General features: G+C 36.9%; 1 protein-coding gene across 2 annotated transcripts in view; it reads left to right on the top strand.

The window, feature by feature from the left end:
* MIPOL1 (mirror-image polydactyly 1) overlaps positions 1 to 20,761 on the top strand; it is a 215,445-nt gene that overhangs the window by 148,060 nt on the left and 46,624 nt on the right. For both annotated transcript variants that reach the window (XM_081968555.1, XM_081968556.1), the window contains exon 10: positions 12,317 to 12,411. In XM_081968555.1, the coding sequence (XP_081824681.1) occupies positions 12,317 to 12,411 (95 nt within the window). The remainder of the gene's footprint in view (positions 1 to 12,316; positions 12,412 to 20,761) is intronic.

Genomic DNA, 20,761 nt, shown 5'->3' with positions numbered 1-20,761 from the left:
ATTTTATTTCTAGGCATTGTATTTGAATCATTTTTCTTATTTTGTACCTCACTTAGATGCTTATAAGGAAATGTTTTATTAAAAATGAAAAGGAAAATAAGCATATGTCTTTAAACCTTTCCTAATAGATATTTTGATATTGTTCAAATTATTAATCATTTCCTTCAGCAACTTAAGCAGCTAATAGAATATAATGAAAGTTAATTAATAATACATATTGTTAGGGGTTTTTTTCATCAACGTACTATAATACTATTTACTAATATTGCAGTTGAATCTGATAAATTGTATTTATTGTTTCTTTCTCTTATTTCCTTCCGTACTCTCTTTAACCAAAAATAGTGTCATTCTATGGTATTCAAAAGTGTTTGATTAAACTTTCTTCAATAACATTTCAGTTGGCAATTGCTACTGTACAGTCAGTTCCCAAAGTTGATTATTTTGAAAGCTATGGAGGAAATAGTACCCAAGTGCTTGCCATTCACTGAATGGTGATTGCCTAACATTAAAAACGTTTCTGGCATGACAGGTTCGCTTCAGCAGGAATCCAGGTGCTAAACTGTAAGGTAGTCACAGTGACAGCAGATGAAATACTTTGAACAAACAAAAGCAATATTATTGGCAAAGCCTCCAACAACAGAATGTAATTGGCAGGTAGGCAAAATTTTGCAGTTTAATTTTAAAAGGCAGGTTTATACTAAGATTATCACATCTGCACTGCAAAAATCCAGGGGACAACTAGGTGGCAGGAAAGAGCTATAGAAACGTCTAACTGTAGTTAGATGTTTCCATAACACATATGGTATAGGCAGACTTTGACTTATGACCACAATTGACCTCAAAATTTCTGCTGCTAAGTGAGACTGTTGCTAAGTGAATTTTGCCCCATTGTACTACCTTACTTGCCACTGTTGAGTGAACCATTGCAGTTAAGTTAGTAACACGGTTGTTAAGTAAATCTCACTTTCCCATTGAAGTTGCTTGTCAGAAGGTTGCAAAAGGGATCACATGATCCTGGGGCACTCCAACCATCTTAAATATGAGTTAGTTGCCAAGTATTTGAATCTTGATCATGTGACCAGAGAGATGCTGCAATGGTTGTAAGTGTGAAAAAGTCATTACTCACTTTTTTCATTGCCATTGTAACTTTGAATGGCCCTTAAATGAACTGTTGTAAGTTGAGGACTACCTGTAATCATAAATGATAACTTAGCCTGTGGTTAATAGCAATAGCACATAAGCTTATATACCACTTTACAGACCCCTCCAAATGGTTTACAGAGTCAGCATATTGCCCCCAACAATCTGGGTCCTCATTTTACCAACCTTGGAAGGATGGGAGGCGGAGTCAACTTTGAGGCAGTCAGGATCAAACCCCTGGCAGCTGATTTAGCCTACAATACTGCATTCTAACCACTGCACCACCATGGCTCTTAATGAAATTAGCTGATTGGTATATTTTTCAAGATCACAACAAAAACTATAAAAGGATATAAATATACTGCAAAGAGTCTTTAGCAACAAATGCTCACGAAGTCTGTTACTATATTTCTTCTGAATTCTACAGAAAAATACATGTTGGTTTTAATAGGACAGAATTTTACGATTTAAGACAGAGAATAAACAAAAATTTTCATCTGATGTATTTATCAGATATTTTAGCCTTCTACTACCAGTTCCAAGAAGCTAGAAAAATCAATACAGCACAAAATAGTTATACTAAATCAACACAATCCTTGAGAACAAGTATAAGTGCCTTTTGATAACCTATAAACTTGTGTATATAGTCATCATGCTATTATTATCATTATTATTATTATTATTATTATTATTATTATTATTATTATTATTATTATTATTATTATTATTATTATTATTTAATGCTTCTAGACCGCCCCCTCTCCCAAAAGGGACTCGGGGCGGTGTACAGTTCATACAAAATATAACAGGATACAATAAAAATTAAATATGTACAGTTGACAGTTGACATGGAGGAGGTTAAAATGCAATTAAAAGAACTGTACAAAGCTAATATAAATATAGGTTAAACCCCTAAAACAGATACAGTAAATTAAAAAACCCCTAAAATAACCAGATATAATACATTTGCCAGGAGGGACAGTTGTAATTATGCCAGGCCTGCTAATCGGAACAGGTGGGTCTTCAATTTTTGCCGGAAGGAGCGGAGGTCAGAAGTGGTTCTAATGTCGGGGGGGAGGTCATTCCAGAGGGTTGGGCCTATCACAGAGAAGGCCCTACTCCTCGGTGTCGCCCGTTGGCATTGCCTAGTGGACGGCACCAGGAGAAGTCCCTCCCTGTGAGAGCGAATTGGCCGCAGGGATGTATGTGGGAGGATGCGATCCCTTTTGGGATAAATTATACAAAATGCAGAAAAAGAGTGATGAACAGCAGACAAGAAAGGAGGAGGACAGGGTGGGGGAATAAATCTAAATATATCAGATTTACATCAACAGCATTCACTATACCTTTGTACCCCCAAAGCTGTTTTTTCAAAAGGCAACTAGATTTTTTTTTCTTTGTTTTCCCTTGAAGATGTTTCGCTTCTCACCCAAGAAGCTTCATTCAATTCACTGAAGAAGCTTCTTGTATGAGAAGCGAAATGTCTTGGAGGGGGTGGGGGAACCTAGTTGCCTTTGAAAAAGCAGCTTTGGGGCAACCCTGACTGGCTTCCTGAGAATCTCCTAGACATAGATCTTTCTATATCTTCCTATGCTTGTACGCCATCCTTGTGTCCATCACATCCATATATCATGCATTGACTTTTGTTCTTTAGGATCTAATCAACTTCATCCAACCACAGATTTACATTCTTAACCCTTAATATACCCCTGGCCATACTATGCTTATTCATTATCTTTATGAAAACCAAACCATCAACTTCTTTAATAGAAGTCGCTAATGTTTGTATTCATCCAGCAAAGATACATTTTTGACCCACCTCTTCCTCAGATGAGCGTAATTAAGTATGCAGTTCCCATGCCGTGGTATTCTACCGGTTCGCCCAAACCGCTAGATCTGACTTCAAGCCGAGAGCGAACCGGTTCTCTGTTTCTGTGAATGTGGGCCCATCTGCCCACCCCTGCGTTATACAAGGCTTTATTTCTGTTTCTGAAGCCCAGCAGATTGAATTGCCACTCCTCAGCTGTTTTCCTTTCTCTTTCCTTGTTTTCAATACGGAAGTTCAATTTTCTCTTTATTGTGCATGCGCACACAACACGCGTCAGACACGCTCTCTCAGCGAACCAGTAGTGAAGCCAGTAGGATCCCACACCTGGCCGTTCCCACTGCATTTAACAGTTATATTTCTCTTGATAATCCCATGCAGCAAAGTAGAAAGAAAAATGGTACCATATAAAGCCATTTTCATTTATCTTGATAACATTGTTGTGGACCACAGGCTACCTACTATATTTTAGAAACATTTGTACATTTTAGCATTTCTCTACTCATTTTCTTTAGCTATGTAAATTCCTCTATTTGCATTTATTTTTCATTTACAATCTGATTTGCTCAGTGGGCAATCCAACAACTTTGCTCTTTGGTACATTCATTTTCAAATTTGTACTCCTTATTGCATCATACAATCAACAGAAAATTAAGTGCAAATCATTCAGGTTTTCAGCACACAATATAGCATCATCTGCACATTCCAGGCACTATCTATAACAGGCGTTTCAAACTCAGTTTCATTGAGGGCCACATCAGGATTGTGGTTGACCTCGAGGGCCTGGGTGGGTGTGGCTGGTTGGTCATAGCCAACCAGGTGGGCATGGTGGGTGTGGCCAGTTCACCGTCGCTCATATCGGGGGTGCCTATGGCAGTCCAGGTGGGGTGGGGGAGATCCATTGTCTCCAGCATGTGCCCAGGAGATGGGAGAACAGCCCCTCACTGTGTCCAGGATGGGCCCCCAGATCTAAGGCTGACCATGTTCTGGCCCAGATAGCCGCCACCAAATTTTAGATCAGCACTCAGCCAGCCTGGGCCAGGGCCAATGTGCCAGGGGCTAGTCCTTTGCTGTTTCCACAGGCCAGATCTAACCACAGCCCCACAGGCCAGATCTAACCACATTACGAGCCAGATCTGGCCTGCGGGTCTTGAGTTTGACACCCATGATCTATAAAGTGGCAAAATGTATTTCTGGGACTATCACTATTGCCTATATCCCAACCTTGGAGTTTTCTTTTTCCATTTTAATGCTTGCTACTTACTATGTGCTTTTTTATCTAGTCCATATCAACTTCCATCTTAGAATAGCATCAATATAAAGTGAAAAGCCTTCCAGTGGTGGTGCCACATTTCCGTTAATAAAAAAAAAAAAATAGAAGACAGCTTCTGTTGCAAGAAGCTGGAACTAGATTGTAAAAGCTGTTGGTATAACTTGCTTGTACATCATATTCGCCAGAAAAAACAAATATCTATGTGAATGCATGAATGTCCAACAAAAACAAGCTTTTCTACTTTTGTGGCTTTCTGACTAAGATATATGAAAGCCTTCTTTTCTGAGATCAGCTTGGGAAATTCACACTTCCCTTTCTTCAGGGCTAAGACTAAAAAGCAAGTAAGCTGTTGCAACAGCATCCGCAGCAACAACAACACAACTTTCTCACTCACGTGGATGGAATTCCTTGTCATTTTTGGCTCCCAAATGTACAAAACTGGGATAACTGCCTTCTAAAGAGAGTCGTGTCAAAAGGTAACCTTAATATATAAAAAGGTCTAAGATAGAATATTATTTTCAAGGCAACTATAATATATATGAGTTTTATATTGTTAATTTACACTACAAATGCCTAACAGATTCCATGACTAAAAACTGTAGTGTTGAAAGCGGCTCTAATTTTCTTTAAAGCTGGAGCTTATTTATTTTCTTCCTGAAACTAACATGACATTGCAGCTAATGAAAATTAAAAGTTATTTCTGGTTCAAATATCACTGTAGTCATAATCCTGTTCAGTTTATATCAAAATCCCCTACCTCAGTTCTCTAGTGCTATACCACCACCCTGTTTCTGGCTGTGTCATTACCATTATAATGATTGTTATCAAACCAACAGGTGGAATTAAGGTGGAAAAATTGCACAGCATACTCCTCTTTCTTCCAAATAAGCCCAGAATCAAAGAGAAACCACTTCTATCCACCTACATCTCTGTTTTCAGTCTGGAAATCAGACTGAATTACAGATACTTTTATGAAGGCATCATTCTCGAGGTCTAGAAGAAAGGAGATTATGGGAACAAAGCAGTTTTCAAACACTGCTATAAAGAAGATGGAAAGCAATAGTTATTTATTGCAGTGAGAGTAGAGTGAAAGACAGCAGACTTTTGAGTAAGTAATTTAAATAAAACATTAAACAAAGGTTTCTAACAGAAAGATTAAGTCATAGAAACTTGTCAATGGACATTTTAAAGAAGGCCACAGATAAGCAATTGTTGGGGATTTTTGAGGTATAATGATTTCTGTTTTAGTGCAGGAGAGCTGTACTGGATAATCCTTGAGATTCTTTCCAGCACTGAATTTCTAGGTAAACAATACTGCCCTTTAGCTTTCCTAAAATACCATATTCAGTAAAACATCTCTCGCTAAATTGTTCCATAATATAGTTAACACTAAAAAATTCTTTCAGTTATCACAGGCATCATCTCGCTTCAAAATTACTGTTCAAACAATTTAATATAATATGTATCCCATACAAATAGTCTTTCATTGTGTGAGTAATGCGTGCTTCTAATCTTGCAAGCCTCTGCTTTCCAACTCAAATTCTATATTTGTATGAAAATAGCACACAGATCTACAATAGGTCCATTTGGTGTGATCAGATACAACCAAGATCTGATTCATGACTAGCTGATTAGTAAGTAGAAAGTAACCTAGATAAAAGTATAGGTAGTATAGGTAGGAGCATTTTAATTCCATAATGTTATGACATTATGGCAAAATATGCTATGCTAGATTAAACTAAACAATGTCTGTATTTGCATTTGGTTTCTCATTGGCTAAACTGATGCCTATGGGAAGTCCCAAGGACATGAATGTACATTAGCATGCATCCTATCCTATTCCCCCCAACTCATTTTGAACTCTGAATGATATACTGAAACTGATATAGCCCTGCAACTTTTGCTGTAGTGAAAATTTAGTGTCATCTGAAATTTTTTCATGTCCTTTAACCTTATCATCATCATCATAAGAGCCATGGTGGTGCAGTGGTTAGAATGCAGTATTGCAGGCTAACTCACTACTTACTCCAGGAGTTCAATTCTGAACGGCTCAAGGTTGAGTCAACCTTTCATTCTTCCAACATTGGTAAAATAAGGACCCAGATTTTGGAGGGCAATATGCTGACTCTTTAAATAGTTTAGAGAGGGCTGTAAAGCACTGTGAAACGATATATAGGTCTAAGGGATATTGCTACCTAATGGTTTATAACCTTCTTACCCAGCTCCCAGCATGTATTATTTTTAAACAATTGTTTTTCGTTTTGGTTTTTCGTGTCATTGAACATAAGCTCAAATCTCAAAATCTCTTTTTGCATGCCAAATTGATGAAAATTTACGTTCTTCTTTGAGTCTTCTTCTTTGGACAACATTTTCACTCTGCAACAGTATCTTTGAAAAGGAACATTAATCATGCAAGTAACCATAGATTTGATGTTAACTTTCATAACCATAGTATGCATTCTTGTTGATTTGCAATTATGGTGTTGTTGAGTATCCTTTAAAAATTTAGTTCTCTGAAATTTCCAGCTTAATTTACTTTTTAACTCTTCTTTTTATAGAAATTTTCGGATTGGAATTTTTTAAAAAAATCCCTAGCAATTTGTGTTTACTATAAATTAAACTCAATAGCATTGTGGTAACTGTTTCTAATTAGCTCAGTGGTGTTCTATCTCACACTACATTTGGAGCTCTATATAACATTATGTCACACCTCTTTTTATTTATTTATTCAGTTTGGATGCCACCCAACTCCAACGGACCATGGTAGCTCACAATAGAGAAACATTACATCACCAGCTGCTCTAAGGCAGAATATTAAAAATGTTATAACTTCATCATGACCAAGACATTATTGTACCCGGTAGATGTAAACGTAGGTGAGGGTTTCCATAACTATAGCCACTTCTGGAGGTCTTCCTGGTTTTTTTCTTATGTAAGATTAAAGTATTTTACTCAAGGTATGTCCCAAGTAACAAACTATTTTGGAACTTGGAATTTTAATCTATACAATCTCTATAAAGAAATCAGTTTCTGTTGAAGTTTTTTTGTCATACACTGTGACCTCTTAGATGTATAGAAAAGCACAATTTACAGGTCTTTTTTTACAGCATTTAGATAGAACACTATATCCCTTTCATTGTCTCCATTCTAATTCATTCAGCACTAGGACAGAAATGTATTAACAGTCACTTTGTGGTCATTATGAGGATTACGTATGTTGATGACTGCACAATCACACTCCCAAATGGGTGGGGCAGAATTCATTTTGTACTTTTTATTATCTTATTGCTTATATTTGACTATTGTATGAATTTTGTTACCTTAAAGTTGTAGTATTTTTAACATTTTTTAAAAATCTGCAATGATTTTATATGATTTTTTTTAAAAGGCTTAGGAGAGAAGGGGAAGCAGTAGGAGGGAACAGAAAGGGAAAGCTGAGAAGGGTCAGATGGGGGAAATCAGGGAATACTGTAGAAGGCCTATAAGAATGTATAACTGTGTCAGGCCGTGGAAGAAGAAGAATAACTTTACAGAGAAGAGGCAAAAGATGACAGGTATTTAAATGCATGGTTCTATGGCAAGGCAAAAATATATATTTGCTTGCAGGATATACCTGGCTCCCACCTGCTTTCTTAAGTGCACGCTTTGTTGGTGCTCTTTTGAGTTTGGGCAAGAATGTTGCATACTTGAAATGATTCACAGTTTTTGCCTATGTTGTACTTTTGCTAACAAGCACAGTGCCATCTGAAGGGCATATGGCAATCTAGGCAACATTGACTAATGCTGCCACTTCCCATTGATACAAAGACTTGGATTTTTAAAATGATTCAGAAAGAGAGTAGAGTTGGCATCCACTCAGTTTTGTAGCCCTATACCAATGCCTAAAGCTGGCCCTGAACCAGGGTAATAATTTTAATGTTGCTAATTGGGTTAACTTGATCATGTATTTGACCGAAGTAAAAAGTATTTAAAGACACCCTGACCTGTTTTTATGATTATACACTGACAGGGTTATAGAAGCTATTTTTATGATGATAACACTGACAGGGTTATGGAAGCTATGAAGATGATACAAAACTCCTCTGTAATAAGGAAAAACTGCCACATGCTTAGATAGATGTGGCTACAGGAATCATGGATTAAGAATTAAATGATTTCTCATTAATACTTTTACATAATCTGTTATCTGTAAATAAATGTTGCCGTAACTTACTGAATGTAACTTTCGTCATATATTTGCTGTTTCTGCCTTTTTATATTATATAGCAATAAATATAACATTACTTGATATATCATTTATAATACCTAACCTAATGTATTTGTTTTTTTATAGCATCATCTCCTTTTCTCACTGTTATATTGGTTGAAAGTTATTACTTTCACAGTTATTGCTATTAGATAATTAAGGTATATATTACATATTTATTATGTAGGGTAAATATTATTGCTGCTTTTGAATACTGAAACAATGGTATATCTTTTGCATACTGTAAGGTTGAGAGAAATGTAAACGTAATGTAGTTCTTCCCTTAAAAACAGTGGGTGACATGTTTATATCTTAGCTTTGTGGAAGATGGAAAAATTCTTTGTAGTGGTTACTGCTTGTGTGTCTGAACTGAGACCTTGTAAAGATCCCCACCCAGACTATTTATTTTATCTAACTTTTAAACTAAAATAAGGATCCTATACTGTTAATATATTTGTACGGATACATAAGAAAATAACTGTACGTGTTGCATTTTTGTCAGGCCATAGAAAGCTGTAATTCCAAATTCTAAAACCTCTTAAGTCAAACCGGTGTTCAAATGATCTTTCAGATGTCTATATTTTAAAATATAGATTATTCAGAAATTGTTGTCTGATAAATTCCACTACACTTTCCTTGAATCTTTCTTAGTTGCCCAGACAACAACTAAGAAGAATTTGTATCTTAAGTTTTACCAATTCAAAGGGAAAGTAATGCTCTCACAAAAACGAATTAAATCAAATTCTTCTTGAAAAATGTAAAAGAGAAGCCTTCTAGTCTGTCTTGTTTTCTAATATCTAATTTTCTGTATATTCCCTAGGTTCAGCATATTTATTCTGCAGTGGTAGAAGCTTGACTGCTTTTAATATGAGCTAGACTTCTCTTACTAATATCATGCGCCTATCTCCTAGATTGGAAAGTTCCCTGCTTTTTCTGTTTCACTCAATGCTTCACTCCTATGTTGAGAAGATTACGGCAAGTTTAGGATCCCCCCCCCTTCTTTATTGTTATGCCTCAATCCATTTACCCCAATTCTTTTCTCTCTTCTGTTGCTGTAATCTGGGAACTATTCTTCTGAAGTATTGCCAGGTCAGTAAGTGTATACTGTAAACTAAAAGAGGGTCAGAATTTATGTCTCCTGACCTTTATCCTAAAAGGGTATCAGGTGTGATACCTCTCTAAAGAATTTTGCTGGTAATCTCTTGTTGAGTGGGAGTGTCTGCCACAAACATTTCCTCCCAGTCTAGCTTTCAATTGCACTTCACAGTACACTGAAAATTATCAGGGACGGTTAATTATTGGCCTCTTGGAACAACCCACCCACTTTGATTCAGGCATGCTTTCCCCAATATTTAAGAAGGTTATTTAGCAATGTACAGTATAATTGCAGAAAATAGCTTGGGTTGGTTAACATTTTCATGTTTTGTATGTTTGGTTTACGAGTCTAAAAGCAGCTTCAGGTTCAAACTTTAAACGGCTCAGCATATGAGCAGAATTTTAACTGCTGAATGCCAGGAATCAAGATTTGCCTGTTAGAACTCTGGAAGAATCGTATCACCGAAACTCATCAATAAAGGAACTTGTGATAGGAAGTTGGTGCCACTGTATTTAGAGCTTTAATTTTCCTAAAGGGGCACATGAGAAACCAGGACAGTTGTGGAGGACCAAGTCCAGGCTGTGAAAGTGCATAGGCTCACACTCACACACCTTTGCAATTTAAAAAAAAAAAGCAGTCGCCTCCAAAATAAAAACAATGCAGTTGTATTGCATGCATGGCATACACTTATTTACATTTGATTTCTAATTTCTGATTGACTTCATATGGGTTGGACAGGGACAGCCAAAGGGATGTATGGATGTGACTTGGGGTCCATAAAATACCCAGGTTTGATTTAGAATCAACATTTTCTTACACATAAGTACTCCAATTCCCAAACCTACTTTATACCTGTATCTAATCATCCCTACCTAAATATATTCTGTATTGTAAATAAATCTCGAGGGCTAGGACAAAATAGAAAGATGACCATGCTAAAGGGAGAAAGAATCAAAATGCTCTGGCTGTAATAGTTTTTTTCATAATATTATTATACTGTTCCCAGATAGATTCTAGCAGCTTATTAGAAGTTATACTGCAGGTACAGCTGCTTTTGAATAGTTGAAAACTTCAAGCAACACAAAATGGAACTCCCTTGATATTGATAAAGTTGATTAGTTCCTCAGAGGTCTTATATTGATTTTAAACCTTCACTGTTCATTGGTGTCTGAATCTCCTGAAGATGGCCTTTAAAGGCTATGTAATTTCAGTGCCAGATACTTGAAGGTTTGTTTTTCCACATTTGTGTTTAACTGTAAATTAAGCTTTTTCTCAGAGGACCTGATCCATTATTTATTTTGTGGAGGGTTGCATAGGATAGGATCCAGTGGTGGGATCAGTGGTGGGTTTCAAAAATGTTTAGAACGTCTTCTGTAGGTGTGGCCATCTTTGTGGGAGTGGCTTGCCGGCCATGTGACCGGGTGGACATGGCCAACTTGTAAAATGTGGTGAAACTCACTTAACAACGCTCTTGCTTAGCAATCAAAATGTTGGGTCAGAAAATCTGGCATTTGAAGCATGCAAGTCTTAAAGCTGTCAAGTTACAAGAGCCTTGCTCCCCTAACCCTTTAGAAAAATAACCCCAGGGGTGTTCAAACGTGACAGCTTTAAGACTTGTGGACTTCAACTCCCAGAATTCCTCCTCTCGTTCTTCATCTTGATGATGTGCGGACAGGTGGGGGGAGGGAGCTGGAACCGGTTATAAATGGCACTGTAGATTTGTGGAACCTCTTCTATAGAAGAGGTTAGAACTGGCAGGAACCCGCCCCTGGGTGGGATTCACTTACCTTCGCTACCGGTTTACAAATGTGAGCACACAGAGGGTCGCGCATTTAATCGGTGTGCATGGGCGGAGCCTCCACCAGCTGCCGCTACCGATTAGAACCAGTAAGAACTGGCGGAATAACACCAATCTTATGGAACTCCTACCCTGGCCACCTTCCTCTCCACCTTAGACAGGTTAGAAAATTCTACAAAAGTTTAGATCTACAATACATGGATTCCTGTTCAATATGTGTTGCTTTTCTAACTTTCTGTATCCTGTTATAAAATATCATGCACTTTTGTTTGTTTGTTTACTAGATTTGCCTCATGTGTTGCTCCAAGAGCCCAAGGCAATATATGGGGCAGGTGGAAGCGGGGGTTGGGGGTGGAACTCCTTTAATTTTATCTGTACTGTAGCAACCTTATGAATGACTAGTCCAAAGTCATATCCATGGCTAAGAATGAATTTGAATACATCCTGGTCCAATACCTTAATTACTATACTGCACTCATTTCTTGTGACTGATTATATATTTTCAATTCTTCTGAGATCTTATGTTTAAGTTATATAAAAAGAATAATGGAAACAAATTATTCTGGAATAGCTAGAGTTTCTGAGTGGCTAGTAGCAATGTATACCAAAGACTTTGACTATGCACAGCCTCTAGATTGTTGAACAGAATCAGTGAAAAAGATTTGTTATGTGATATCCTATTCACAGGTTCCTTAGGGGTACATGGTTGATTACTAATGGATTTGGGACAAGTATAACATACCTTCTTACATTTGACTCCCAAGGCACAATTACCTATGATTCCACTATACTAAAGTTACATTTATTTCTCAGAAAATCTCTAAGATTTTCTATTCTCTATGCTGCTGAAATGAAACATAGTGCCATCTGTTGTAAAATTGTACTTTTTTCCATTGTTTAAAATACACCTTCTTTATTCTATTTCTGCTCTTTCATAGGAAAAATTGCTTGCTATGCAACAAGAGAGAGAAGCTGCTATTCATCAGTATAAAAATCTAGAAGAAGAACTGCAGACCCTTCGTATTTATTACAGGTAATGTCATTCTATATATATATAATTTTATTAAATTTATATTCAGCCCATCTCTCTATCCAAAGCGACTCTGGGCAATTTACAGTACAATTGTAAATGTGGAAAAATAATGCAATATTATTCTTAAAGATTACAAATGCAGCAAAAATGAATTAATATTCCAGAATTCCAGTCCACATCCATATTTCCTTTTAATATCATTTCAGCCCGACAAAGCTGTATCTTGAAATCTATATGGATGGCACTTTTCAAGCCTATTGTATTCCAAATGCCATTGAACAAAGTGTCAAAGAGTCGGAAGCATTTCTGATGTAACATAATTTCTTTGACTGGAGGTTAATTTTGGGGGACCTCTGGTTTGCAGATCTTAGGTTACAGATTGCCAATGTCAGTCAGCATCAGGGCTGTTACTTAACATACCAATATAGCAGATTCAAATATCTTCCCCTTTTCAGTATTCAAATTTTCTCAGTTTATGTCTGCTGCTTAAGATTAGGATCATAACAAAAATGAGAAAGAAAAAATATTTTAATTTTCTTACCTAGAAAACATTTTGCAAATACATAAAGAACCACTGATGTTTTATCCCACAGTTACATTGGGAATATATAGCTTGCCTCTGACAAAATAGTTAGTTAAATCAATAGTGAGTTTCATGAATGTTAGCTTTTAGCCACATATATACATACATGTCTGGCTTGTTATCCATTCCAATTCAAATTCCAATTGGTCTATTTTTCTGGGACATTGGCTGAGATTCTATTGACAATAAGTCAAAATGCAATATAATAACAACAGCTAACATTTTAATTCACTATCAAAAGGCATTGCTTCAAATCTATAACAATTAAATAAAAACTTCCAAAGAGATGTCATCTTGCCTTGATTACAAATTGTTTGCAAGAGCATCAATTAATATGTTGGTTTACAGGCAATGGACATAGACATAAACCATAACCATAAACTATTCTTTCTTCAAACTGAAATCTATTCATAGATTTCAGAAAGTGCTTTTTTAAATGTTTGGCATGTTTAAAGAATCCAAAAAATCATCGATTTAAGTCACTTGGTCTAATTCTCTGCTCAGTATTGGTATACAAATTATAGAGGAAACAGAGTACTACAAGATATGGAACAGGTGGTATAACTGACTCAAAAAGAGATGTAAAATCAATGCATAAGGAACACATTGCAAACACAATGAAAAGAGATGGCACATACTTAGAAAACAATAGAGATGGAAATATTGTAAATAGATGTATATATTGTAAAAATGAGAAAGGATGAAACAAAGAAGAATATGTATATGATAATACAATGGAAAAGGGAAAACCCGAAATCAGAAAAAAGAAATACCGATAATAGAAAGCTGTAATTGTGATTTTAATGTTTGGAAAAATGCCTCTTCCAAGTCATTCTAATGTTGAGCTGCTCTTATTGTAATGAACTTTTCCATGACTCAACTGGAATTTGCCTCCCTGTAATGTAAGCCCATGATTCCATATGCTAGACTTTGGGACAATAAATAACAGGTCTTGGTCTTTCTGTATGTGACATCCTTAAGCTATATCTTTGAGCTCTATTTGCACATAATGTGCAGGTGTATGAGACAGGTTTTTCAGCACAATTTGGCAACAGCAGGAATTATTCTGGGGCAGCTGCCAGAGATAGAATGCCATAACTACCTTCCTTAGGAACTCTAAGCATAATTTTAAAAGAAGTGTGGGATATGTACAATACTCATGCAGCCGGGTCTGTGACCTGTCCTTTAAATTCTCTTCATCATTTCAGAATGGCAGTACTTCATTGGCATTGTGGGTAATGGATTAGGTACCCATTCAACTCTTAACAAAATGCTGTTTCTGTTTCTGTTAGAATAATGATTCAGAGCAGAATCACTTAAAATTTTCTGGTAGACTTTGCCAAACCTTAGTTAAAGCATAGGATATACATCAAAGCTTTAAATATACAAATCAGATATATTCTTCACTCTGTCTGTCCACTGACCAAATGAAACTTGCTATCATCAAGGACAATTTATGACAGGAAAGCCAAGAATATGTAATTCTAAATTTAAATGTAATTTTTTTTTAAAAAAAAAATAAGATTTCTAAAAAAATTAATACAATCTCTTTTGTGTAAGAAGAAAAGTAGTAGTATAAAACAGTGCAAAAGAGGGGCTACCCCAGTTCTGTGAAAAATTGAGTCTTAGTGAAATGCATTCTGTTTATTATTAGTCATGAAAAGATTTTATTAACCTGATTCAATAATGGAGAACTATTCCTAAAAAAATACTTTGCATAACTGCCATAAACTATATATATTGCCAGTTAAAATATTCTAATTTTCTAACTGCTGTATTTTCTTGGCAATGATTAATGCAAATAATAAAAACTGGATAGACAGGTAAATTATAATCCTTCTTCCTGTCAAAGGGAACAAAAAATGGAACCAAAAAAATCATAAAAATATTGCAAAATAATATATATTATAGGCTTTTTTTAAAAAAAGAATGATTAATCCCATAGAATGTGGGGTTGTTATTTTTATCTAAAACATACAAAGCCTTTGAAAGAGGTGTTTTGTAATGCACAGGAGAATGTAAGAAGCCTCTCTTGGATTATTAAAGCAGCCATGTCTTTTGCAAGGCTCATGCAGTTGCTTTGGAAGCTGTTCTGTGTGCATGTGAGAAATCTGGGCAGTTTTGCTTTAACAATGATTTAATAATTCATTGTTTTAACATATCAGTCCTTTAACAAGCTGAAAATAGGGGCTTTGTATGTGTCCTTCTTCTTTCAAAGACTGCACTCTTCTGTTGGTTTAAGTCAGTCCCACTAGATAGTCCAGATAGATAGATAGTTAATTTCATAGGAAGGCTAAAACTACTTTTAAGATTGGATGTAAGAATAGAATCTGATTTGGCTGTACTTTCCCTTGCTTCCTATAGTCCAGTGAATTAGGGAGGTGTCTGTTTGAGCTACTTTTGAACATTATCATAACAGACTCTGGACTTTAAAAATGATTTAGCCATTGAAATGACCACATGCACAAGTCTCAGCAAGTTGCTCACTTAATTTACCAGCCAGTTCCCTGGACCTATGCCCTTTTTCATTACAATCTTTTGATGCATGCCCAGAAAATATCTATTCACAGATTACTTAATTTTCAAAATGATGGTTTAAGAAAAATACCATGCTTTGCTACTAGCTCTTAAGAAAGAAATAAACAAGTTTGCTATTTCTGCAAGAACAACATAGAACAATCTAGCCAAAATTCAGTTGCTTATTTGCTCTCACCCTATAGACAGAATCTTGCCAGACTAAACCTATTTTTACTACAAAGTTTATATCTACTCTCATTCACAGTACTCTGGGTAGTTCATAGTCTTGGAAACCAGACATTCTAGCAGAAGCTAAATATGCCATTGAGCTACTGAAGTGATCTAACTATAGCAAAGAACTGATGATAATATCTTCCATATCCAAATTGCTTGCCCTTTACTCAGAGAAAATGACCGCATCATTTTGTAGTCACCTACATGAGTATTGTGGTCCACCAGCGGCCTGCGGAGCTGGTAGCAGAGTTGGACAGTGAGGAAGTTGGGGAGGAACATGGGCCAGTCCTGGAGTGTGGGGAAGGCTCAGACGAGGGCTCTGGGTCAGAGGCAGGGGGGGGCAGGGCCATCTAGGAGTTATGTGCTGCCTCCGGAGCCTCCTGAGTCGGACAGCAGCGCAGCAAAGGAACAGGCTCCCCCTGTTCCCAGTGCACGCACATGTAGAGCTGCCAGAAGGCAAGAACAGTTAAGACAGAAGAGACGACTCGGGAGTAAGGCTTGCAGGTGATTGGCCCCTCCCACAGGACATAAAGGAGGAGCAAAAGCACATGAGCCTTTGCACGAAACAATTTGGTTCATGCTGGTCAGTTTACCTTCTGAAGCTCCGTTTTAACTCTTTGCTCCATGTGGCCTTGCCAAGCTAATTGCCAATTAAGTGTTTAGCAGCATTTCAAGGAAGATAAAAGTGGGTGCTTATCAGCCTTATCTTGAAAGACTTTGGCAGCCTACTGTAGAACTCTACAACTATTTGGGACTCATTACGGGCTGTGAATGAAGATAATTCACAACCTTTGAAATAAAAAGAGGGTTTTGGGGACTAAGCATGTGCTTTTTACTGTATCAGGAAGCCTAGGTCAAAACAATGAGTAGTGCTACTACTGGAACATGCCTATTGTTACTAAGAAAGCTATGAATTCCTGAGTCTTTTCAGATCCCATCAATCATTTCCCTAATTTGTCTCCACAGCCCAATTTATACCAGTCATCTGTGGAGTCAAGTATGTAATAGCTGCAAACTCTCATGCAGGATTATTGCAACTCCATCCCTGGCCTGGAAACAATAGCTGCTAAAGTAGTCAAAACCCTGAAGACTAAACCTTGAGATGCTCCTCCAATAGGGGAACATCCCCATCCTTGTCTTTAGTAGCCATGATGGCACAGTGGTTAGAATGCAGTACTGCAGGCTAACTCTTCCCCCAGCCAGGAGTTCAGCCTTCCAGTGTTCCAAGATCGGTAAAATGAGGTCCCAGATTGTTGGGGGCAACATGCTGAAATTTGTAAAGTGCTTGGAGAGTTTACAGAAGCACCGTGGAGCTGTATAGAAGTCTAACTGCTGTTGCTATTCAGCAAAGGGGTGGGGTCATATAAAACTAGAAAATTTGCTCACACTGAAATGAATGTGTCAATGTGGTTATTTAGTCCTGTTCTCTTTACTCTATCTGTATGTGTGTCTATCTTCATACCATTTTGGAGATCACTTTGTAGAACAAGGATGAAAATTATTTACTGCAAAAACATACATAGATTAAAGAAAAAGTATTATATACAATAGAAATGGTATTTGGACTTGACAGCCTCATTTTATTCTTTAGAATGCTCCACAAAAGACCCTTCACACTTATGCAAGGTGGGAGGCTAAACGCTGGGAAGGAATAATCTTTTTCTCCTTTCCCATTAAGAGGAGGTCTTTGTTAACTACTCTCTACTGTGGGACACAATGTGATATGTCTCCATTCTGTTAATATGAAAGAATGTAACCTAGCGCAACTTGATACAGCACAACTGAAATGGTGTGAAGAAAAAATAAGGTAGTGCTAAGTGTTAAATTATATCTTAATACGATATATTTTAAAAAACAGTGTTCACAATGCCCTTTTTATGTAGTTTAATCTTAGGAAGTTTCCGATCATGTTTGAAAAAGACTGGGAAGATCTCAACAGTCAGTTATTCTATTCATTTGCTAACATTGCATGCACTAAATTCTAGATTAGGTATATGGCATGCGAAATGCACATTAAACTAAGACGCTAGCTATTGTATGGCTACAAAAAGGGACAGAAAAATTGAAGGCTTACTTTCCTCGTGACCTCTGCAGACAAGTGTTTTTATTACAACAGGCTTTTCAGTGTTTGTTTTTGTATTGGTTAGGTTAGACATAGAAATTCCAAAAAGAACATGGGGTCCCCAAGTCTGTGTTTCCCTTGTAATTGTTACTGCGGAGATTGGAGGTGACTTGCCGAGGAGAATCAGCAGGAAGAGGGACAAGCCTTCCCAGGTCCATAGATTTTCTCTTCCAAATGCCAACAGTTTTAATAGCTTTTTTTTATTCCTCCTCAACAGCTGGACTCCAAAATCTCAGAGTTCAGCCTTCCTCAATTATGCTAGATGGGGGGGAAGACATATTCAGAATGAATAATCATTGGAGGTGTTATAAAGCCCCTCTTTCCATCTTTGTTCCAAAGGTGCTTTTTCATGGGACAACCATGACCTGGGTGTCTGAGAATCTCTACAGTCTTTCCATCTTTCTTTTCCAACAAGTCCCTGAATTTTCAATATCTGCATGACTATGTTATGCCTATGAATCTGTTATTGGCTTTATTAAGCTGTTCTTCTAGCAGTTTTCCACTATTCTTAATTATTAATTTGTTAACAGTATCATAGTATTGAAGCAGAAAAAAGTAACAATAGTAATTGCGCTTTCCTAGGAGTAGTTCACGATGAATTAAATGAGTCTTATGTCTGAGTAGGCATTAGTAGGGGACGCGGTGGCTCGGTGGCTAAGACGCTGAGCTTGTTGATCAGAAAGGTTGGCAGTTCGGCAGTTCGAATCCTAACGCTGAATAACAGAGTGAGCTCCCACTACTTGTCCCAGCTTCTACCAACCTAGCAGTTCGAAAGGATGTAAAAATGCAAGTAGAAAAAAAGGAATCACCTTTGGAGGGAAGGTAATTCTGTGCGCCTTCAGCATTTAGTCATGCCGGCCACATGACCATGGAGATGTCTTCGGACAACACTGGCTCTTCGGCTTTGAAATGGAGATGAGCACCTCCCCCTAGAGTCTGGAACGACTAGCATGTGGAGGTGAACCTTTACCTAGGAGTAGTTCACTATGAATGCAATGAGTCTTACATCTGAGTAGGCGTAAATAAGTTAGTGTTAGGGGATAACTTGATCTTTTCCACCTGGCAGTTGAGATTTCAGTTGTTTTCAATGCTATCCAACAAGCCAAGTCATGGGATTGTGATCCAAAGCATCTGGAGAACACCAATAAGCAAGTGCATCAGCGGGGATGCACCTGCTGACAAAAATGTCAGGTTGGAATCTAGGTCCACACAGTTGAAACTCTGCCACTTTTTTAAATGCATCACATGCCAAGCACACAAAAATAATCTCATATGGCCACTATCTTAACTTTTTTTTACCTCCCGACATGTCTGCCCTTGCAGATCAGTAAGGTATGTTTTCAGTTTAGTTGTTCAAGAGATGGATCAAATATCCCATTTTGGATAAGAATTAATTTTTAGTTGTATTACACATTTCTCCAAATTAGTAATCACTTGTGGTACTATACGTCATTGAATTTGAATATTTTGATAGAGATATCAGTAGTTAGATATCCAGTTAATATAAGAAATATATTGCCATCAATTTTACAGAGAGAGAGAGAGAGAGAGATTTTATTTTACTGTATGTATAATTTTATACTGTGTGAGATTTTATTTAAAAAAACTGATTTCCTCAGCGGTTTGGCATGAATATTTCTACCCAGGAGTCCTTATCACTAGAGGAGGAGGTGTAATTGATTTTGAAATTTCTCATTTTTGACTATTTGTTTGTACAATTGTAAAATCTTACCCACCTTTAAGTAACTTTTTCTTAGTGCCTTCATAGAAACCTACAAGTTCTCGATATTCCAATTCCATTCCTATTTATCTAGTACACTTCTGTCTCTTCCATCAAAGAATTCAAAGCAGCATCCTCAAAGCTTATCACCTATCTGGACACTGCTCCGCATCATCAAGTTATATCCCAGACTCGTTCCTTTTTATTCATTTAATTAGATTTTTATCATATTTTCATGGCCACTAACCATTCTAGTGGCTTGATTCTTCCCAATAGAAATACCAAATCTAAAAAGTCTGAACTGCATCTATCTTTTCTTGTACATTAGAATACCCCAGTGATATTGATCAGAAAATATTCATGTCTATCTCGGGACATTAAAAAAATGTAGGCAAGCCTGAGGTTCCAGAACTACCCAGAACTTGCCAAAGCCTGGTGTGTGACTCCCAGAACATCTCCAAAAGTGACTACTTAATAAGTTTTTAACTTAACAAAAAGGAGAAAATACTAAATACATAAAAAATCTTTTTTCTACTAAAGCTCTCATATAATATTTTGCAGTCTTCAATTGTGCAAAATGCTGAATCACAAAGCAAAAGTTTGTCAACAAAGATATCTCAAATGAACTATCTTACAGATAGTTCTGGTACTCATTACTCCTTTTTTGTTTTTGTTTTGGGGTTGTTGTTGTTTTTTTGCCATTTCATCATCTTTGCATTGAGTCTGCTCAGCACCGCCACCATACCGGTACTAATAATAATAATAATAATAATAATAATTTTATTTGATTAGCCGCAACCCTCTCCCGAAGGACTCGGGGCGGCGTACAATCAAACAGATAAAAAATACACATAAGACAAACATATATACAAAAGAACAGAGACATATACATATGTGCATGGAGGAGGATGGACTTAAGTGAAAGACAGTTAAAAATACAATTTAAAATCCCCTAATAAAATTACCAAATTAAAAAACCCATCAGGAGCGTTACTAAGTTATGGTCGAGCCAGGCCAGCTATTTGGAAAAGGTGGGTCTTGAGCTTGACACGGAAGGAGCGGAGGTCAGTAGTAGTCCTAATATCTAATACTGTCAGTATATAATTCTCATTTTCAACATTCCCTGACCACTTCCCACAAATTGATGGGGAATGACTGCCAGCACTCCTTGCGA

The sequence above is a fragment of the Natrix helvetica genome (assembly GCF_964273705.1).
Source record: "Natrix helvetica genome assembly, chromosome: 1".
NCBI lineage: Eukaryota > Metazoa > Chordata > Lepidosauria > Squamata > Natricidae > Natrix > Natrix helvetica.
The sequence above is the reverse complement of the archived record's forward strand: the minus strand, read 5'-3'. Positions and strand labels throughout refer to the sequence as shown.